The 24441-nt window shown below is 34.3% G+C and overlaps 1 protein-coding gene across 1 annotated transcript; it reads left to right on the forward strand.

Moving 5' to 3' along the window:
- Positions 1 to 859: 859 nt before the first annotated feature.
- Positions 860 to 4074, forward strand: LOC135624237 (uncharacterized). The gene is made up of 2 exons (XM_065127652.1): positions 860 to 2086; positions 3295 to 4074. The coding sequence occupies exons 1-2, from the start codon at positions 995 to 997 to the stop codon at positions 3904 to 3906; spliced, it is 1704 nt and encodes a 567-aa protein (XP_064983724.1). The 5' UTR covers positions 860 to 994; the 3' UTR covers positions 3907 to 4074.
- The last annotated feature ends 20367 nt before the right edge of the window (positions 4075 to 24441 follow it).

Here is a 24441-nt window from a genome sequence, read left to right on the forward strand (position 1 = left end):
TCACACTCCACCTTTGATTTGCTGTGCTTCTTACAGTTGGAATTGAGTTGTAACTTAAGATTATAAATGTGGACCGTCGAGCATTAAATCTGAGAGCGGAACAAGCCTGCCTGGAAATGGCCAGTAAACACAGTAATATTGAAAAGATCTATTAGCTATTGAATATCTATTTACAACTTGTTACTATTAAAAAAAATGATATGTTGTAGTTTAATTATAATTATTTATCTTACCCTATTTAATCCTGCACTTTTTAGTGCTTGGTACCCAATTGAGATGCTTAATGCTTATAATAGATCTGTTAATAAATAAATCTAATCTTATTCACATAACTTAAATATTATAATCACAGTATTGAGGTGTTAGATTAGAAATTCTTCTTAAATTTATCACTCATCTTGTAAAACAATATCACTATAGATATTGGATTGACGATAACATATTTATAGACCAAATAAAGATTTTTTGAACAGTATCCAAAGATACACCTCGTAAATTTAGATATATTAATATTTAATTTTAAATTTTAATATTAAATTTTTTTATATAATAATATTTATTAATCTCTTAATAAATAAATATAATCTCATCCATATATCTCATGCTTAGGTGGTTCAACCTTTCTGTTCCTGTGGGCTCCGTGGACGACTTATTATTCTCTCAATGAGACTGTCACGAGCATCTGAGTCTCAAGTTCGTTAAGTGAGTGCACAGAAACTTCTGTTGGTATCATCGGCCCATGGATTGGCGCACGACCGGTCAAATTCAACACGCTGTCCGCCCGTCGGAACATGGAAAGAACGTCTATGAAAGCGAGTTAAATTTTGGCTAATCGGTGTGCTCTTTCCAGCAGCTCTACTCCTCTCACGTCCCGCAGGCAGCATCATCCTCTCTGCTCTTCCCCTTCTCCTCGTCTCTCTTCCTCCTCTGCCTCTTCTCTGTGTAAACTACTAGATTTAGCGATTGATCCTTGTTGAAGGGCCATTTTGATATTATGGGAAAGAGTAGGGGGGTTAGTTACAAAAAGGCCCATGGTGAACGGAAGCGAAGGCGCGATGCCTCCGACGACGAAGAAGACAAGGAGTACCTCTTTGGAGCAGAAGATGAGGATGTTGAGGAGGAGGGCTTCAGCGAATCCCTCGATGCGGATGCCACCGAGGAGGAGTTCGAGTTCGGAGAATCCACCTGCGGCTCCGAAGAGGAGCGGGAGATCGATTACGATGATGAGGAGGAAGACCAGGATGAGGCTGTGGCCGTGGAGGAGGAGATAGAGTCACCGAGATCGATGCCGTGGAACGGTAGGGCGCAGAGATCCGGGGCTTTGGTTGATGACGAGGAGGAAGAGACTAAGGATTGGTTCAGATCTTGCCGGCGGAACCTTGTGGCCTTGGATTACGCCGAGGAGGAAGAGGACGATGATGACCATGATGAGGATTTTCTTCCAGATGATGGCGGTGATGACAGTCACGATGAAGAGGAGGTTTCCTTGGCCTCTGGAAAGAAAGGAGATCTCAAACGGCGTACAAAGAAACGGAAATCGAGGGTTTTTAAGCAAAAGAGATCAGAAAAGAGAATACGGAGAAGAAAATCGGACGATGACGATGATGATTCTGATTTCCCATATTCTAAAGAGGGTCTTCTCGTTAAGAATCGAATTGCATTTCATAAAGAACGGAATAAGCTCAAGAATGTAAAGAGGAGGAAGAGATCGTCGGTTATATCAGAGTCATCATCGGATTCTGATTACATGATCTTTGAGTTGGACGATCTGGTTGTTGGAGGAGCCATTAATCCGCCAAAGCCAATAAACACTACCGAGGATGAAGAGAAAGGTAAAGAGAAAGAAGGTGATGAGTTGCAGAAGCAGATTTGTGGGATCTGCTTAGCAGAAGAGCGGACGAGGACAATTCAAGGAGAACTGGATTGCTGCGCACATTTTTTCTGCTTCAAATGCATAATGGAGTGGTCGAAAGTGGAGTCAAGATGTCCAGTTTGCAAGAGGAGGTTTTCAACTATCACCAAGTCCTCTAGGTCTTATCCTGGGTTTGGCATGAGGAAGGTTGTAAGCATCCAAGTGCGCAATCAGGTATTTCATTTGTGCTCTAATATGTTTTTGTTGAAAATGCAACTGTTTTTTACTTGTTATATTTCCTTCAGGAAGCATTTCCTTGTTCTCTGCTAACATTTAGTTAGTCCATGTGCTTAAATGTTCAAGACAATTATGTCAGAATCTGTTTTTTGCATTACTGCATTTGATTAGTTTAGTCACGATGAAAATGTTAACATGTATGAATTATGGACTGTGTGATAGATGCGATATTAATGATGATCAAATAAAAGAAATTATTCTTTGACCTACTTGATGATATGATTGGAAACTTAAGCATATCATTTTGGTAGGTCAGTGGATGGAGGATGTATGTGAAGTTAGGTTTGAAGTGTAGACCAAGTTTAGATTAGGTTCATTTTGAGTCTTGTTGAGTCTAGATCCGTCCAAGAAGATAGAGAGTTCCAAATATGAGAAAGGGTCATGAATGGAGTTTTTCCTATGTTCAGTTATTGTTGTAGAACTTCCGTAATAACTTTTATATGCAGTATTCATTTTTCATTCTTGGTAGGGTCATTAAGACATTGAATATGATTATCTTACCTGCTTCTTTCAACTGTAGCCTGACTAATAACAAGTTTAGTTTGAGAGTCATAATTTAGTTTAATTTTTGTACTGACTAATTTCTTCTACAGTTTTTGCACTTCTTGAATTGTGTAGAATGCCCTAAGACTCCACTATGAACTTTCGGATGATTGATATGTATGGATATACCATGCCAACCTTCATTTTACTTGTTTACTTGTCAGAAGATTTATAAGCTTGATGACTGTTTATTGTTTGTAAAAGGTATCTTCTGAAACTTACCTTCTTTGTTTTTAACTATATATCATTTCATTTCAAGTGTCTATGCATCAATAATTAGCAGAGTGCTGGGAAATATTGAGGATTAGTTGAATTGAAACATGAAATTTTGCAGTTGCTTCTTTTGCTTGAGAAGGAAGCACCTCTGAAAATGTGCTTTTCTTAATGTACTGATGCAATGTTTTATAAATTATATGGAATCTCTAATTTAGCAGCTGCATGCTGGGCCTTTTATTTACAGAACCACTCGTTGAATATCATTTTTGTTTGTTTTTTTCTGTTTCTTTTTACGTGGGAACGGATGCAGCTTTAGTTTGACTTTCAAGTGCTCTGCTTCTTATGTTACTTTTTCATCCTCGCATTTTGTTTATATATTTTTATAGGTTTATCAACCTTCAGAAGAAGAAATTAGGCAAATGCTGGATCCATATGGGAGTGTTGTGTGCACAGAATGCCAACAAGATGGAGATGATGGTCTTATGTTACTCTGTGATATTTGTGATTCTTGTGCACATACATATTGTGTTGGTCTTGGGAGGGAAGTACCGGAAGGCAGTTGGTATTGTGATTGTTGTAGGTCCGCAACTAATGGATCATCAACTTCACAAAACCAAGGTACTGTGACTGACGAAAGAGCACGCAATGGTGAATGTTTAGGTCTTGGCACTGAAACAGAAGTTGCGGAACATATTCATGCCACTTCCTATTTTCAACAATCCATATCACTGCCACCTCTAGTTGCTGTACAAAGAATTGATCTGAATGCCCCTCCTACATTAGAGGATGATCATGGAGCAACATTGCAGGATGCTGGTGGTGTAGCATCGACTCTTTCTGGAAGACGTGCAATACATCATCGCATATGCATTTTGTTATCTAACAGTAGACGAAGGCCGATGTTTAGTCCAATTGGTTTGCTAACTGACAAAGTGGAATCTGATGTTATGACCCAAAAAACTGAAGAAAGTGGGCATCATTTACGTAGTGCTGGGTGACCAAATTTCTTGCACACTGAGATAAGCCTTTGTGTTAGCATCCTACAACATTTATCCTTTCCATGTATGGCGACTGAAATAAGCCGTTGTTGTGGAACTGACCACTAACAGTATTCCTTGTACTTAAATTTGCCAAAGGGAAGGGCAGATGACATCAGATTTAGGTGATGAATTTGATCTTACTTGCACTGTGTCGGTTATATGAGATACTCTCTACATTTATCTCTTAGCAAACACAAGATGGGCGTTTTCTGGTTAGCTTCCAGTGTGATGTACTATTTCCTTTTCTATAATATGCAAAACCAACCTTGTAAACAGAAAAGTAGTTAAGATTCTTCTTTTTTATGTCACTTCTTGTCAGATTTCTGCTATTATATATGGATACAATTGATTCAAATGGCAGATGGAAGATGACAAGTCGCGATTGAAGTGTAGTACACTATTTTTTGCATCAGTTGTTTATCCTTTTTTGGGTTCTTGGTTTAGTACAATTTTTCTTAGTTTTATTCTTGCAAAAAAAGGTGTGCACTAGATAAGGGTTGATGTTTGTGGTTGTTCAGCGGCAATTCTACTCCTTTGGATTCACAATTTGCTGCTGCATGGTTGCAAGTTTTTGACATTAATTCCTGCCTCTGTGTAATTAGTTTTTCTTGTATGGATCTCAAAGATATATCATCTATTAACTTGAAAGGTTATTTGTATATGGTCGATGTTTATTTGTCAGTCGATGAAGATTTGAAAATGACACTAAGACCACAAACAATCATCATCAAGATTCTTTTGACCAATAAATGCATGCTTCTTGAAGACGAAATATTTGGATTTATGACCGCAAGCAAGTTGCAAGAACTTGGAAGGACTTCCACCTGATCCCCATCGGGCGTGTGGTTCTCTTTCTTAAACAACGATGCAGACATAGTTTTGTATTTGGTCTTTTCTGAATATTTTAGCGGAGATGATCTCATTTTAAAATTTCTTATGGGGGTGTCATCACCTTTTCACAATCTCCAAAATACCGCTAACATGATCTAAAAGATTATCCCTATCATGAACTAACACAATTTTCTCCTCCCAACATCCTATGACATGCATATATAAAATTATTAACAATTTATCCTAAAGCTTATATATAAAAATAGAGTTTCAAACAATTATCCTTACTGGTTTAGGAATGAGGATTTTCATGTCAATTATAGTATTTTTTTAAAAAAATAAGGTTTTATTTAAAAATATTATAATTAAGACAAATGGATTCAAAACTAAATGAAACTTAACACAAAAATAAAGTTTTAAATATGTTTTGGAAACAATAGCAATCGAATATAGAGACTTACATATTAGTTATAGTATTTTTTTTCTATGTTTATCATGTTTTTGACAGATATCTCTATCAAAACATTGTAGCTAAAATAAATAGACTCAAAACCCAATGAAACCGACTCATATGAAAAATATAAGATTTCAAATATGTACTCTTATTGGTTTATCAACATAAACAAATAAATATGAAGACTTTCTCTTATGAGTTACATTTTTGGATGGATAGGTTTATAATATTTAAAAAATATTATAATCTTATTAAAAACACTAAAGAATTATATCAGTTCACCTTTTCACTAGTCCAAGATCGATGGACCTATTCATTCTATGAATCGATCAATCAAAAATAATAATAATAATAATAATAATAATAATAATAATAATAATAATAATAATAATAATAATAATAATAATAAAATGGTAGGGACACTTTCGTTAAAAACTTATTATTTACCCTACTTAATTTAAATTTTAGGTCTTAATTTTTGGAACTAACTCATATTTACAGCCATAGTAGTAATTAATGGACAAATTTCCTAGAAAAGCCCCTTATTTTACAAAATTCTTAGTTAGCATCCCCTTTTTCAAAAGTTGTGACAGAGAGCCTCGAATTTTCATGATGACAAAAGTAACACTTGACCAGTTTTTATCTTTTTTTTCTTTTTACTTTCTTAATTTTTGATAAAATATCATGTTTTTATTTAATATTTAAGCTTCTAAATATATTTGAAACCTATTATGAAATTTTGGTCTAAAAAACCATGATTTAGACCCACTAACACTTTTCTTAAGGGTAATTTAAAAACCCAATCAATACAAGTTAAAACTATTAAAGAACCTTTAAATTGATTCTCAACGCACAAAAATATATCTTTTTTCTATTTTAGAAAAGTTATTTGATATTTTCAGATTGTGAATACTATGAATTTTTTTTTAACTTCATCAATTTTTGACAAAATATCATCCTTCCATTTAATATTTTATAATATTTGAGCTTCTAAATAAACCTCTTGTGAAAGTATGGTCCAAAAAAATTATGATTTAAACCCAATTAAACTAATTTTAGGGGCAATTAAAAAATAATGTAACTTGGTCAAAACTTAATTCAAACAAGTTCAAAATTTTGGGAAATCTTCATGGTTCTCAGATAGACAAAAAGATAGCTTTTTCTACTTAAGGAAACTTATTTGATTTTTTTCTTCGATATTTTAAATTATGAATGTTTTGAATTTTTAATTTCTTTAATTTTTCATAAAATTTGATATTTTTATATAATATTTTATAATATTTTAGTTGCCCTATGATTTTTTGGGACGCACTTTCATAATATATTTCAAGCTAAATTATTAGAAAATATTGAATGGAAGTATGAAATTTTCTCAAAAATTAAAGAAATTAGAAATTTTTAGTATATTCATAGTCCAAAATACCAAAACAAATAAATTTCTTAAAATAGAAATGTTATATTTTTTGTTCGACTGATAGCGATTCAAAGGTTTTCTGAAAATTTTAACTTGTTTTGATTAGGCTTTGAATCAGTCACACTATTATTGCCCCCAAAAATAATGTAAGTGGATCTAAATCACGATTTTTTTAGACCAAAATTTCAGAGTAGGTTTCAAACCTATTTAGAAGCTCAAATATTATGAAATATTATATAAAATATTAAATTTTATCAAAAATAAAAAATAAAGTATTCATAATTTAAAAATAATATAAAAAATCAAATAAATACTATAAAATATAAAAAGTTATATTTTGATCAGGTTTTGATCCAGTTATATTGTTTTTTAAATTACTCCAAAAATAATGCAAGTGGGTCTAAATCATGAATTTTTTTAGACCATACTTTCATAATAGATTTTAAACCTGTTAAGAAGCTTAAATATTAAAAAATATTAAATGGAATTATGACATTTTTTGTCAAATTTTGTCAAAAAATAAATAAATTAAAAAAAATATTTAACTTATTTTGACCCGGTTTTAACCTAGTTAAAATGTTTTTAAATTGCCCAAATATAATGTATGTGAGTCTAAATCATGTTTTTTTTTTGGACCTATTTAACTTCTAGAATAGATGTCAGACCTATTTAGAAGCTATTTTAAGGGTATTTTAAAGCATATTCTGGTATTTTCTGAATAAATTTAATTTTTTTAATGGTCATATCAATAAAAAAAAAAGCTATTTTAAAGGCTTAAAAATAAATGATAATATTTAAATATTTTCAAAAATTTATATTATATATATTATTTTTTCAAATATATAAATATTTGTTTTATTATTTTTATAAATTTAAAATTAATTTCATATTTTTTATTTTTATTAATATATATTAATATATATTAATATTATTTAATTTATGAATTATTATTTATTTTGAACCAGTTTAATTTTTGGATCGGTTCAATATAATGGATTGTGTCAATATAATGGTTTTGAAAAGGAGGAGAGCTGACGATAAAATAAATGAGTGACTCAGGATGGCATTATTATTTTTAAAATTAGGGACTCTTATAAGAAGAATTGAAAACAACAGTATTTAATGTGGCGTTCAGTGGAAAAAAGAAATAGATAATTTGTCTTTGCATTTAAGTAAGTATAAAAATGCTTTGCGCCAAAACTAGTTAAATTCTCAAAAAAAAAAAAAAAACTTCTAACCTTAAGAATTTCTTGTAAAGCTCTCCTACTTTAAAAATACTTCTACAATAATCTTGATCATGTGAAAAGATTATTTTACCCCTATCTTCATTAGATGTATTGTCAGATTCATCGTTGCCTCCATCCTTCACCATCGCCCTTGTCTCCCTATACGACCCTTATCTCTGCGGACCCTATGAGTCACGTTCCTCCTTCCTCACCTGTGATCAATGACATAAGAGGCGCATACGGTTGATGGCATGAGTGCACAAGCCACTCCTCCTTCCTATGGTCAATAATGAAAGCTCAACCATCCCCCCTATAGTGGATGATAAAGGTAAATAGGTCACTCCCTCTCCTTCCTCCCTTGCAGCCAACGGTGAGGGCGCATGTGTTGAATCTCGGATTTTGATGATGAAGTCAATTGTCATTTGTTGTATAATCTATGTGTTGAGATAAGTGTGCAGGATTAACTACGATGAAAGTTAGACATGCAGTAGGAGTTGGACTACACCTATTGGAAGACCCAAATGAGGATCTTCCTTATTTCAATGGATTTTGAACTTTGGAATCTTGTCGAAAATGGATTTTCAAAGTCTTCTCTTCCAATGATCGATTGGAATGAATTGGAGAAGAAGACTTTCACTCTTAATACAAATGTTATGAATGACTTATTTTGTGCGCTTGATAAAAATGAGTTTAATCATGTTTCGGTTTGTGAAACCACGTTTGATATTTGGCATACACTCGAAGTGACTCACGAAGGTACAAGTAGAGTGAAAGAGTCAAAAATCGATCTTTTGATACACTCTTTCTTACTTTTCTGAATGAAACCGAGCGAGACTATTGGCGACATGTACACCCATTTCACAGATGTCGTCAATGGTCTAAAATGACTTGGCAAAAGTTTTTCAGATTTTGAGCTCGTGAATAAGATTCTAAGATCCCTTCCTAAGAGTTGGGACCCTAAAGTCACTGCTATTCAAAAGGCTAAAGATTTAAACAACTTCCCTTTTGAAGAATTAATCGGGTCATTAATGACCTATGAAATGACATGCAAGGCTCCTGAAGAGCAAGAAGACATCCTTCCAAAGAACAGGAAGGATATGGCACTTAGAACTTTAGATGACCACTTGAGAGAAAACTCAAGTGATGAGGACTGTGACGATGACTTGGCACTTCTATCAAGGAAATTTAAAAAATTTATTAAGAGAAACAAGTTTAAAAATGACTCAAAAAATAAACTTGAACCCAAAAAGGACCAAGTTATTTGCTATGAGTGCAAAAAGTCGGATACTACAAAAGTAATTGTCCCCAAGCTAAGAAGAGAACATCAAAGAAGAAGTTGCTCAAAGCAACATGGGATGACTCGAGCGCGTCCGAAGAAGAGGAGTCCAACATCGAGCAAGTTGCTCATTACGCCTTAATGGCCATCGGAGAGGAGGTAACAAATTTAATTAATGCAGATTTATCATTTGATGAGTTATTAAATGCCTTCCATGACTTATTTGATGAATGCAAGATTATTAGTAGAAAATATAAATTACTAAAAAAGGAGCATGATAGTCTTACTTGTAATTTCGATAAGTTAAAATCTGAATATTATGATAGTTTAGGTTCTTATATAAAATGCCATGATCTAGAAACTATCCAAAAGGAAAACTTACTACTTAAGGACACCTTGAAGAAATTCGAGGTTGGTAGCAAGTCTTTGAATATGATCCTTACAAACAAGGGTCACGTTCCCAAAAGAAGTGGAATCGGATTTGTGAGAAATCCTCACCAAAATCCAACCACGTTCATAAAAGGCCCCATCCTACATGTTCGACACCAAAGCAAATGCAACTTTTGTTGCAAGCATGGACACAAAACGCATTATTGTCCATTCAAGAAAATTAGTCCGAACAAATTAATTAGGGTTCCTAAAGGAACCATGATAAACTCTATGCAACATGACAAACAATGTAAATCAGTTTTTGAGGCACCCAAAAGTAAATGGGTACCTAAAAATTATCCTATCTTGTAGAAACGTAAACCATCCCAAGCTGGGAGCAAGAAATAATATCCTGCTCTTTGGATTCTCGATATTCATAACCCGAGATCCAAAAAGAACATGCGATGCTCCCTAGCCTAAATAACAAAAAAGGATTAGAAAATTAAAATTACAAGAGCAATACAAACCTATTTAATCCCTCATAATTAGAAACCCATGATTCTACCTTCACATATCCTCTGGATTTCCGAACCCATCAAATTGACTTGTTCGTTACTTTCAAATCCAACTATATCATGAACTTACGTCTTGTAAGCAAAGTTTGTCATGAACTTGCAAAACTTACCAACTTGGATAAATTGTCATAAACATGAATACGACATTTGAAGTAGAGTATGCGTGTCACTAGATCTATCTTGATCGTGCAAAATTTCTCATCTTAAAATGAAAATTCTTACGTAATTACTTAAGTAAAGTTGATTGCTCCACAAATAAAAATTCTTCTCAAGTCAAAAACATTCAAAACAAACCACACAGCAGTCAAAACGAGTGCTCACTACCTGCAGGCGGTGGCACCGCCCCAGCTGGCGGTAGCACCGCCGGCTGTCACGGGTTGCAAGTGGTTGCACCACCCTAGCCAACAGTGCAACCGCCCGCAATCTTGCCCCTTTTAAACCGAGCTAGGGCCGGCGGTGGAACCGACCCCAACTCACTCCCTTCCCCTCTTTACTCTTCCAAAGCTTCTCCACCTCCACATCTCCCCTCTTAGCATCCCAAATACTCCTCATTTCGAAGCAAAAGATCAACAATTTATCCTTCTCTTGAAGATCTCACTTAAGGTATTCTCTAAGAAGCCTCTAAATTCTATTTTTGATTCATTTACTCTTGCTCATTACTATCCTCTTAAATAACAGTAGTTATGGGCTCTAGAAGATCCTCAAGGGACAAAGGGAAGAGGAGATTAGTGGAAGACTTTGACCTTACCCTTTTCGATTCAAAATATCATGCTGAAAATTTTTCCTCTTTCGAATTTAGAAGTGTCGATAAGGGAAAACATGTAGATTTAGATAAACTAAGAGACTTAGGGACAATCAAATGGTTTGCAAACCTAGATCTACTCCCTATTTTACAAATTAGTGAACCCATCTATCCAAGACTTGTTAGACTGTTTTACAACAATCTACAAGTAGATGAAGAAGAAAGAATGTCTACCTATCTCTTAGGACAACACATCTCCATTACTGATCAATTCATTTGCGACATAATAGATATTCCCGTAAAAAATAGAGGACTTTATTTTAGAGGATCGTGGGATAATAAAACAGTTGGGACAACATATGTTGAAGCCTTAGGAACAATTTTCGGTAATCCCAACTTAGTGATAGTTCCTAAAAGCTGTGAATATCTACTACCACTAAACACTAAAGTACTTTATCATATCCTAACTAGTATCATTCCCCCTAAACAACATCATCATGATGAAGTAAGTCAAATGGAATTAGGAACCATGTATTGGATCATAAAAGGACGTAACATCTGTTTTAGATACCTTATCCAACAAAACATGATAGAACTATCCAAGAGAGACATGATGCTTCCATATTATGGTATAATCACTAGAATACTTAAAGCCTACGATATTCTAATCCCACCCGACGAAGAAGTGATGAAAGTAGATAGGTTTAGCATAATAAACAAAAATCTACTTCATCGATTGAGATGTGTTTATAGAAACGGTAATTGGGTTAGAATGCCTAGAAGAACCGATCCCCCTCAACCTGAATCAGAACCCGAAACACCAGTCTTTAGGGATACTCAATCTCCTCCGATATGTCCCTTTGAGGAAACACATCCATTTGAGTAAGCTCATGCATCATTTATCGAAGACATTAGGATTCGGATGGACTGATTTGAACAAAGACAAGATCGGCTTGAACACCGGCAAGATCAAATCCTATCTGAACTGTAGCAAATTCATCGACAATTTGACTCTTTATTTAGGCACTTTAATTTTCCACCTCCTGAATAAGCTTGTATATGTGGACACAATAACCTCTTATCGTAACAATTACGTTGTTGTAAACTTTTTATATTACTCACCTTGATCACAATGCCTTGATGACTACTAATCTTTGATATGGTTCCTTGATGTATTAATTTGTGAGAATATACAAGGTTACGTTGCTCAATCTCGTTACTCATTGTCGGATTTTATGTTGAAATTAAATGTTTCTATAATGCCAACTTTGAAAACCTTGTGTCTTAGTTTCCATGATAAATGTGAAAGTAATATAGCCATGAAATTGATGTGTCATTTCCATGATGTTAATGTGACATAATATTATCATGATGTTGATGTATTACCATAATGTTGATGTATTGCCATGATGTTAATGTGTCCGAATGCATAAACTTGTTAAAATTATTCGGACTTTATTAATTGAATGATCAAATCACTAAAATAACATGTTGGAAATTAATACAAAAAATTCCATAACAATGAGCATGTCTTCATGATTGTATAGTCTTGTCCGATTGCATGAAAGTGTTAAATTAAATTTTCAGTTCCAATCAGATTTCATGAATACATTATTCTCTTTCGGACTTTGATTCACATCATTGATTTTTGACTAATAGAATCATCTAGCAAATGCATATCTTTTAGACTTATCATGTGAAAAATATTCCCTTTGAGAAATAAATTTGATGATTCCTTCTTATAAAAGGAAGATATTTTTTGCAAGGATTTGATTCACATAAATATCCTGATCCTTGTAAAGCATGCCTTAATATCCTATCGATTTGAACTACACAAATGACTTTCCTCCTTCATGAAAAAAAGATAATAATAAATAAAAAGGAAGAAGTTTTCACTCTATGTAAATAATCTCAATGTCATGTTTTTCTTAAAATATTTGTATCATATAAATGACATAAACCTACTTATGGCATCGCACGTATATTTAAAAGTTGTTTATATCATTCTCCTTTTTGTTGATGACAATGGGGGAGGTTCTCCTTTTTGTTGATGACAAAGGGGGAGAAGTATATGAATTGATGCTATAAATGCCATATTATGTTGAAAGAAGCAGATATTTGATTATTGATGCTATGATTATGCTATGACTGCATCATCAAAAATATATGAATTGATGATAACTATGATTGCTATATTTGCATTATGTCATGTTTGCTATGATTGCCATATTTGGATCATGTTAAGATATCAAGAACTTGTATCGTAATTTTACGTGTTGATATCTTACCATATGATGAATTGCTACCATGACCATCATTCACATTTGAAATTTAAAAATGGATGTCAAGCCTTGACATCATACATTATTTTCAGAGAGATACATCATGATGGGAATCATGATGGGAGTATTGATAAGGTTAAATGATTTTAACTTATCAATATGTCTCTTGAATTCAAAGGCTTTCAATTCAAGAACGACTTATCTCAATTATGGCACATAAATAGGGGGAGTTAAGGTTAACTCCGTTATCAATTGATTGTCATCATAAAAAATGGAGAGATTATTGAATCTTGGATTTTGATGATGACGTCAATTGTCATTTGTTATCTAATACATATGTTGAGATAAGTGTGTAGGATTAACTATGATGAAAGTAAGACATGCAGTAGGAGTTACGCCGGAGTCAAGACTATGATCAAGTTGGGAGTTCAAGAGCTCGACGGAAGTTCGGACGGTCATCGGAGGTTCTGCGGGAACAAATCCGAGAAGTCTAGGAGCTTGCCAAAAGAAGCTCGTCGGAACTCGCCAAGTGGATCATCGCAAGTCCAGGAGTTTGCCGGATGTCCGTCGGAGCATCGTCGGAGGTTTGTCGGATGTTCGCCGGAAGTTCACTGGAAGCTCGCTGGAAGAAGCGATTGACGCACCAGAGCAAGTTACAGTAAATGTCTTAAGAAATTCGTAGTTAGCATGATGATTAAGTTAGAAATGGGAGGTGATCCCATTAACTTACTTGGCCAAAGGTGGCACCGCTTGGGTCAGCGGTGGCACTGCCCAGGGCTCAATCTCCGAGCTCTGGCTGGGCGGTGCAACCACCTCTGACAGAGGTGCAACCGCCCGAGCTCGGTCTCCGAGCTCAGGTTGGGCGATGCAACCGCCCCAATCAGGCGGTGCAACCGCCCGACTCTGAAATTATGGGAATTGACAGTTTTGAGCTCGGAATTCAAACTAGTTTAGGATCTATAAATACCCCACTCCTTCAGCAATAAAAGTGCAACTAAATCCACTGAAATCCTGAGCTTACTATGTGATTTTTAGAGCTCAAAAGTGTTGTATGAGTTAAAAGTTCTTCTCCCTCTTTTCTTCCAAGTTCTGATCTTTCAAAAGAGCAGAGAAAATTCTGTAAGGGTTGTCTCCTAAGCCCGTCAAAAGGAGTGAAACTGTAAAAGGGTGGTTGGCCTTCGCCTATTGAAGGAATGCCTCTAGTGGACGTCGGTGACCTCGTCGGTGGAGGGAGCCAGAAGTGGATGTAGGTCAAGATTGATATAACCACTCTAAAATCGCAATGCTCTCTAATTTGCATTTACTTTGAGCATATTATCTTTACTGCAAACCTCCTCAATAGCTTATTGCCTTCTGCGAATTTACAATCATGTTTCAAAGTTCAGTATTTTCCGAATCGGTGTTTAGACGTAAATCAATTTTATCATACGAACATCATATTTCAGTTTGCGCTTACATTCTGATTTCCATCATAACTGTAAACTGCCCTTATAGATTGACTTTAACTGTATCTTTCTTGATCACAAGTTAAAGTGATTTACGAATCGGCTTTTCTACCGAAATCGCTCTTATCGTACGAACGTAGTTTTAATCGTCGAAAGTTTTCTACTGCACTAATTCACCCCCCCCCCCTCTTAGTGCTCTTGATCCTAACACTGTGAGAGAGGATGAAGGAGGTAAACTATCCTACTCTCTAGTAATGATCCACATGGCAGGGGCTACGAAGACGCTCCTCAAATCACTGCACAATCCTCCTCATAGCACACACCACGCAATCAAGAAGGGGCTACCCCTTCTTGTTGTCCACATGCCCCAATTAGGGGATACAGGTTAAGGAGGAGGGGGAGAGAGGAGAATATGAGGTGGCAGCCAAAAAAGAACCTAGCCTGCCCTTTGGTTCCCTTCTATTTATAGCGGCCCCCTTATAACTTAACCCTAATTGATCTTACCATATCGGGTATTGGATCTCCATCTAACTACCCATGCCTCTTAGATTAGTGTGTCTTTACCTAATAAACTCTCAATGGCTCTTATTGGATCTCATCTATAGGATCCAATAATTTAGGGACTTATTGGATATTCAATAAGATAAAGGCTCTAACGGATATCTCATATCCAAATCTATATTCGTTGTAATACCTACCATATGTGTGTGACCCTCTTGGCCCAATATCGAGCTGGTCGTGAGTCATTCCTGTCAGAACTCCTTTTGGCTTAATGAATTATTATTTCCATGATAATTTACTCGACTCATCGATTACGGACACATTAGGCCACTACACTACGGTCCCTAAACAATATAGGGGAATCTAATCCTTTGGACTTGTTTGTCCTTAGTTACCATATATCTATAGGCCCTCATCCATCTAATATCTCAGAGACCATATACTAGGCATGGTGCTATTAGGCTCATACAGTTTCTACTTGAGTCTTGCTTTAATCAGATTCTCCTAGAAAACTCTTTCTCTCTCAATCCGAATGATCCTGGCCAGGGATTTGTCTGAGCAAGAACACATGGGATATTTTTCTCATGACACTGAGAGCGGATGATCCTCTATTGACACTCAATAGCCACTCTCCTAAGGTTAGCTGCCACTCCCGATGATCAACTGTGTTAGATTTAAAACTTTTAAACCTCTAATTTTGGTATCAAAGAGTGGAGTACTCACATGGGATATTCTTGGTATCTCAAGTCTAAGGACCGTTGAATCTCATATTTTGATAATGAAACCAATTGATAGAGTTTATGATCTAATATGTGTTTTAGGTGATGCCAGACTAGCTTCGATCATGAAGAGATAATTAAAGCAAGAAGAATCAATGTTGGGCTAGAGTGGAACATGTCAGAAGATTGGACGTCAAGCTGGAGGAACGGTCGACGTGTTGGTAGAAGGCTTCCTGCCATGAGTTTGAGCATCAGGCCTGAAAGAGCGGACATTACGCCAAGGATATTAGAGTTGCAAAGGTCAACATGTCGATTGGGCAAAAGGTTGTAAAAAAGGATGATGCACCAAAGGATTGGATAAAGCACCGCTAACTAATGACATGACGGACAACATGTGATAAATGCTTTTAATAATTGTCTAGTTCGAAGTAATTTTAAGCTATAATTGGGTTGGAATTAGGACAACTCAATTAGGGGGCCATTCGGCCTGAATCTGTAACATCCCATTAGTCCCACATCGGAAGTGGGCAATGTGTATGATTAGCTTATAAGGGCCTGATGAGTGTACTACGTTAACTCCCGCTTAAGCATTTTAGTCCGTGGTTCAAGGACCAAAATGGAGTTATTGGCCAGTTGGCTCATCAGACTCCGGTCGTAACATTTGGTATCAGAGCCGACCTAGCATTTGGGCAGGGTAAGAGGGCTCGAGTAGGAAAGGGCTACCCGTGGATGGAGTCGAGAACTCATCACGGCGTGGAGCCACCACTGAGTTAAACCTCACATGCACTATGCTAGGGTTCGATCTAGGATATGTCGGGCCTTGACGAGGACGTCAAGCTAATTGAGTTTATTGTAACATCCCATTAGTCCCACATCGGAAGTGGGCAATGTGTATGATTAGCTTATAAGGGTCTGATGAGTATACTATGTTAACTCTTGCTTAAGCATTTTGGTCCGTGGTTGAAGGACCAAAATGGAGTTATTTGCCAATTAGCTCATCAAACTCGAGTCGTGACAGAATCAGGGCTGAATTGGGCTTGTTGTTTGGCCCATTCAGTGTCCTGTAGCAAGATCTGGCGGTGGTACGCGATAGTACCGCCCAAACACAATCTCCTAGATTATGTCAAGCAGTGGTACTACCCAATGTCAAAGGGTACTGGTAGTGGTACTAGTATGCAGTAGTACCGCCCAACATAGGTGGGACCTAAAAAACCCAATATGAGATTTTTTTTTGCTTTAATTTTGAAGTCATTTGAGGTCTATAAATACCCCAGCTATTCCTGCATAGAGAAGTAAGAATTAAGCAGAAATGGGAAAGAATTCTAAGTTGTAAAAGTGTTGAAAAGATTTAGTTCCCTCCTTGAGCTTAGATGTTGTTCTAAGGGAGGTGTGTGAGGGTTACCTTGAGTGGTGTAAAGGTTATCTCATGAACCTGTCAAAAGAAAAAAAAGTTGTAAGAGGGTAGTTGGTCTTCGTCTATTGAAGGAAGACCCGTAATAGAAGTTGTTGGCCTCGAGTGAAGAGGAATCGGGAGTAGATGTAGGTCACGATGATCGAACCACTATAAACTCGTTGTGCAATTTTTATTATGCTTTTCATTATCATTGCTATTACTTTCTCAGTTAATTGCTTAGTTCACTTACTCTAAGTCAAGTACTCTTTTCCGATATTAGTTTTCATCGAACATAATTTATTAAAACCAACATGATTTTATCAAAAGTACTAATTCACCCCCTGCCCTCTTAGTGCCAAGTTGGTCCTAATAGTTGGTATCAGAGCTACGTTTTTCTCATTTGATTTAACACCCAACAGAAATGACTTTTATCGGATTTTAAGAGGGTCACTCTATCATTCATCCTCCTATGTTCAATGGGACGAACTACACTTATTGAAAAATTCAAATGAGAGTTTTCTTGCTTTCTATAGATTTGAATTTATAGAATATTATCAAATATGATTTTGAAAAGTCTTCTAATCCAATAAACGAATGTAATGATTTGGAGAAGAAAACTTTTTCTTTGAATGCAAAAGCTATGAATGCTTTATTTTACACTTTAGATAAAAATAAATTTAATTAGGTTTCTATTTGCGAAACTACGTACGATATTTGGCACACTCTTGAAATCACACACGAAGGCACTAGTAGAGTTAAAGATTCTATGATAAATCTTTTGATGCATGATTTTGAATGAAGCCAAGCGAAACTATTATTGACATATACACTCGTTTTACGGATGTTATTAATAGTTTAAAAGCTCTTGGCAAATGTTTTTCAAATTTTGAACTTGTTAATAAAGTTTTACGATCACTTTCTAAAAATTAGGATTCGAAAGTAGTTGCAATACAAGAGGCAAAAGACTTAAACAAGTTTTCACTTGAAGAACTTATCGGGTCTTTGATAACCTACGAAATGACTTATGTGGCATATGACGAACTTGAGAACAACCTTCCAAAGAACATAAAGGATTTTGCACTTAGAACAAAAGAAGACCACTCGAGCAAAAACTCAAATGATGATGAACTTGATCTCTTAACAACAAAGTTTAAAAAGTTCATAAAACAAAAATCAAAAAAGAAAAATGAACTTAAAAAGAAGAGGTTGCCATAGAAGAAGAATGTACTCAAGGTGACATGAGACAAATCAAGTACCTCCGAAGACGAAGAGCAAACCAACAAAGACAAAGTGGTGAACTATGCCTTGGTGGCTCTCGACGATAAGGTAAATGACTCACTCAAAACCGTTTTACTTTACTATGAAATTACTTAATGCTTTCCATGAGTTGTTTTTAAATTATTTAGTAAAAAAATAAAAAAAATATTATCATGCTTCTCTTTCTAGTGATTTAAAAAAAATTATCATGACAATTGCATGTTTTATAAAGGAATAAAATGTTAGATTTAAATCTAATACATATACACCTAATAAGATTAATCCTATGTATATTTTAAGAAGCAATAATGTATATCTTTATGATTTTCATATTGCTTTTCGGTTTTAAACGATGATGCATGTTTTGATTTGGCATAAAAGACAAAAGCATACTTGTATGAAATAAATCACATAAATTGAAACAATTAAAAAAGGAATGCATTTTAAGAATTTCTCTATCTCTATCTTATCGATTTTTCAATAAGAAATTGATAAATCTATTTATGTCATTTTGAATCTCTTGAAAGTGATTTTGATGATTTGATAAATTGAATGAGTTGAAAATAATGATGAATGTTTTGAAAATAAATATTTGTATCATGCTTGATGGTTTTATATTTTAAAATTATACATGATAATTTGAAGTAATGATGGTTTAAAAAATATTTATTCAAATGCATGAATCGATAATCTTTTTGTTACATGAATCATGATTCCTTCACTTGATGACTCGATCTTAACAGTTTTATCTAAATCATGATCTTGATTTCTTGATATGTATAACTTGAGAATTTTTTTTATGAATCGAGATCTCTTATTATATGTTATTATATCATTTCTTCTTATTATTTAAGAGGAGATTTTTTTATGAATCATGATTTTTTTGTGAATTCTATGAATTATAACTTGAAATTTTTTAATATATGAATCATGATCTTGACATAAGATTTTTTATATACATGAATCAAGATCTTCCTCTTTTTGCCAATAACAAAGGGAGAGAAAGAATTGCTAATGTGCACATCTCAAAGGAGAAAGTCTTGCCAGCTTGCACATCACAAAAATTAGCAAAAAAGGTGCTAGCTTGCATATATAAAGAGAAGCAAAAAGTTGTTATCTCAAGATAAGCAAAAACTTTGCTAAACTTCACATTCTTAAAGAACTTGCTAGCTTGCACATTGTAAAGAAAGCAAAAATTGTCGAGTATTACAAAGAAAGGAACAAATTACTGGCTTGCATGTTCTAAAGTGATGAAAAATTTGTTAAATTTCTAAGCTTACATATCTCTAAACCTTGATAGTTGCACTTCTCCATTTTATTGATGACAATGGGGGAGAAATTATGATGATCATGCATTGAATGATGTATTAAAATTTTGATTATACATGATTTTATGATGACATGTTACTTGGATTCATAATTAATGTCTGAATTTATATTTCTATCAATATGGCATATTGATGAGGGGAGTTTGGTTTAAATTCATCGTCAATTAATTGTCATCTTCAAAAAGGGGAGATTGTTGAATCTCGAATTTTGATAATGAAACCAATTGATAGAGTTTATGATCTAATCTGTATTTTGAGTGACATAGGACTAGCTTCGATCATAAAAAGAAAATTGAAGTAGGAAGAATCAATGTTGGGTCGGAGTGGAATATATCAGAAGATTGGACGTCGAGTTGAAGGATCGATCGACGTGTCGGCATAAAGCTTTGTGCTATGAGTTCGGGCATTAGGCATAGAAGAGCGGACATTGCACCAAGGAGATCGGAGTTGCGATGGCTAATATGTCGATTGGGCAAAAGGCCGTAAAAGAGGACAATGCGTCGAAGGATTGGATGAAGCTATGATGAACCAATGATATGTTAAACAACATGTGATTAATGCTTTGTAATAATTGTTTAGATCGAAATAGTTTTAAGTTATAATTGGGTTAGAATTAGGCCAACTCAATTAGGGAGCCATTGGGCCTGAATCAGGGATAAATTGGGCCTATTTTTTGGCCCATTCAGTGTCATGTAGCAAGGTATGGTGGTGGTACCGCTTAGACATAGTCTTCAAGACTGAGACTGAGCGGTGGTACTAGCTAGACATAGTCTCCTAAACTGTGTCAGACGATGGTACTACCAAATTAGGCGGTAGTACCACCTAGTGTCAAAGGGTACTAGCAGTGGTACCACCCAGTATCAATGCTATAGGCAATAGTACCAAAAAGCATAAGCGGTGGTATCGCCAGGACCCGGGAAACCCGAAATGAGATATTTTTTTGCTCTAATTTTGAAACCATTTGAGGTTTGTAAACACCCCAGCTATTCCTACATGGAGAAGCAAGAATTAAAAAAAAGGGAAAGAATTCTAAATTGTAAAAGTGTTGAAAAGATTGAGTTCTCTCCTCCTTGAGCTTAGAGATTGTTCTAAGGGAGGTGTGTGAGGGTTACCTTGAGGGGTGTAAAGGTTATCTCCTGAACCTATGAAAAGGAGAAAGAGTTATAAGAGAGTAATAGATCTTTGCCCATTAAAGGAAGACCAGTAGTGGAAGCCAGTGGCTTCGATTGAATAGGAATCAGGAGTGGATGTATGTTACGACAATCGAACTACTATAAAAATTGGTGTGCCTCCCTTTCTCTACTTATTTACTTATTTTGTAACTACTTTACCTACTCATTATGACTCTTGCAAACATTTTAATTTTAAACGTCTTTCCGATAGGATTTCATCGAACGAAGTTTTCAAACCAACGTGATTTTATCGAAATCACTAATTCACCCTCCCCCTAGTGCCAACTTGGTTCTAACAAGGACAAGATACACCACTAAATCTACGGAATCATTGTCTAACAATAAGGCATCATCAACCATTCAGCATTCCATGAGTGGATCAATCAGTGAACTCATTCTCCAATGAGCACCTACACTATATCTCTAATGTCCCCACATGAGCAGCTATGAGACCAACCACCTCCATCATATGGATGAGTATACAGTACACCAGTCTATCCAATTATCTCAATGTCTCTCTTGAGTAACCAATGACCGGAATTATTTAGGGTTTGTGTTTAAAGGTGAATCGGTCTCATTAATGTGATATCATCATGATTTGATTCCTATTGCATAGATTCATGGACATCGTAATATACATATATATATATATATATATATATATATATATATATATATATATATATATATATATATATATATATATATATATATATATATATATATATATATATATATATATATATATATATATATATATATATATGCAACAAGCAATATAAAGTGATAAAATATCAAATAATATAATAAATAAAAAGAGCATATATCATGTCACACGTGTTATTACTCACGTGATTGGCTTGTAGGGTACCTGTGACTAGCATCATATCCATGGTATAAAAGATGATAAATCATATAACATAAGGATCAAGAATCATATTTGTCATTTGATTTAATTTATTCATAATAAAGGGGCAAATAATAATATAAAAGCAAATCAAGATCAAATTCAAGGCATGAGCTCATGAATTATATTTAATATTTTATTCAATTTATTTATATCAAATAAATAATAAGCAACCTATAAGTAAATTAAGATCAAAATGTCAGAAATGAGCTTGAGTCATATTTGACATTTCATTCAATTCATTCATATCAAAAGATTAAAATGTAAGCAACACATAAGCATGTCTGTTGGAATCATATGAGAAGAATATATATAGTAAAATTAGATCATAGCATAACATTATCCATTGTTTTTTGGATGGCTATTAATATTAGTCTCTTATGCTAGGAAACTCTATTCACCACTCCATAACTTAATGAGGGCTAACAAGAGCATTTCACGACTCCATAACTTAACATAATTCCTTTTTTTATTTTTGGCAAAGGGAACAAATTAACCTACAATAAGGACATTCTAATCAAGAAATCGATTAATATATTTATTAAACTAAATATATTTTTGAGATAAGTAATACAAGAAATATTTCAATCATGAACTTGGATCATCCAAGGGCCAACCATTGAGCAAGAGAGTCGAACATTATATCAAAAAATTATCATATCAAAAATTAATCGTCGAGCTGAAGGATTGGTCGATATACTAGAGAGCGAACTTTGTGCATTCAGAGATCACGCCGGAAGGATCGGATATTACGTCAGAAGATTAGATGTCATGGAAAAGTCGATATACCGGTGGAATGAGCGATATACCGAAGGAAAGGATGATATATCCGAGGTTTAAACAAAGTATTAGAAGATCAGATGATATGCCAAAAGAGCATAAAATGTGCCAAAAGTTTCATAAATATGTCAGATATGTGATTGAATTGTTAAAGTCTTGATTGAGATTATTTTGGATCAATTTGAGTTAGTATTAGACCGAAACAATGTCAACTTATCAAGAAAGCCATTGGGCTTGAAGTTTGGCTAAATTGAGCCTATTAAAAAGCTAAATATATAGCCTAAAGTAGGCTTGAGTGGTGATACCACCATGCCCAAGTAATAGTACTACCAGAGTCAATCAACAAGTACTATTTAAAGCTTTTCGATTATAGTACCACCTAGAGCGATGGTAGTACCACCCAAAATTCAAATTTTATGATAGTAGCACCATCAGAGTTCAGAATTACAGTATCAAAAGTTATGATAGTAGTACCATCCAATGTTAGTGGTAGTACTATTCATACCTCAAAATTTCAAGGATTTAAATTTTTTGGCTCCATTTTTTAAGCCTTTTGAGGCCTATAAATATGTCACTTATGCTTGGTTAATAGAGCATTCGTTCATGAGTTTATGAATTGTTGTAGCTCTCTCTTTAGCATTGTTTGAGTCTCTTCCTCCCTCTTAAGTTTGGTTATGATACTAAGTTGTAGAAGGTGAGAGATCTCTTGTAAAAGAGTGAGTGTAGATGCTCTTTTATAAGCCTGTAAAAAAGAGAAAAGTTGTAACAAGAATAGTTAATCTTTATTCGTTAAAAAGAAAATTAATAGTAAAAGTCAGTGGCCTCAACGGAAGAGGAATAGAGAGTGAACGTAGGTTGGAAAGATCAAACTACTATAAATCAGTTTATATTTTTTCCCTTGCTTGTGACTTTTGTTTATGATTACTTACTTATTATCATTTACTTTACTCACAAACCTTACTTCCACTCGATATTTGATTAATCATGTTTTCGATATGGATTTTTGGATCGATCTTTAAAATCGATTATAAATTTCTATAAGACTAATTTACCTTCCTTTTTAGTGTCATTAAGATCATAACAAAACTCATTTGAGGACAAATTTTAGCTAAAATTAAATTTTAAAAGGTAAAAGAAAGAATTGATAAGTTTAAGAACAATCTATTTTGGTATAATCTATAAGTTATAGTAAACATCCGAACAAACAATTATGCTCCAAATTATTCAAGGCATTGTGAGAAAGATATACAAATCTAGTTTCTAATAAAATAAGTTTTATATAAATTGGAGTTGCTATTGAAGGTTATTGAATACAAATAGGTTAGATCATTTTATCTCTGTTTAGTAGAATTCAAGGAATCAATTGAAATAAATGTTTGAACAGATATTTATACTTCAAATCATTCAATTAAAATTTTGGTTAGAGTTTTGTATAGAATATTATAGTTAAAATAAAGAAGATAGATCAGTATTCTTATAAATTTTAGAATTATAAATTTACAATTTAGTTGAAGTTGATGCTATTAGAAAAGGGCAAAGCTCTACTAGTTACTCGTATAAGAAGGAATCAAAACTCAAATAGACTGTAGGATCAGATAAAACACTTGCCAAAAAAGCTAATTTCCTAAGATCTTTAATTAGCTCAAAATCGTCAAGCCAAACTAAGTACATTTCTCTTCTTCTTCTTCTTCTTCAATTCTTCTCTTCTCTAGTGTGAGGTGGATGGTAGCATAGGGATTAACCAAGTAAAACTCTAACTTTTGTTCTCCAATTACAATTGTTTAGATTAGTCTTATTGATGCAACGTGGCAAGCATGCATCA

The sequence above is a fragment of the Musa acuminata genome, chromosome BXJ2-10 (assembly GCF_036884655.1).
Source record: "Musa acuminata AAA Group cultivar baxijiao chromosome BXJ2-10, Cavendish_Baxijiao_AAA, whole genome shotgun sequence".
Taxonomy (NCBI): domain Eukaryota; kingdom Viridiplantae; phylum Streptophyta; class Magnoliopsida; order Zingiberales; family Musaceae; genus Musa; species Musa acuminata.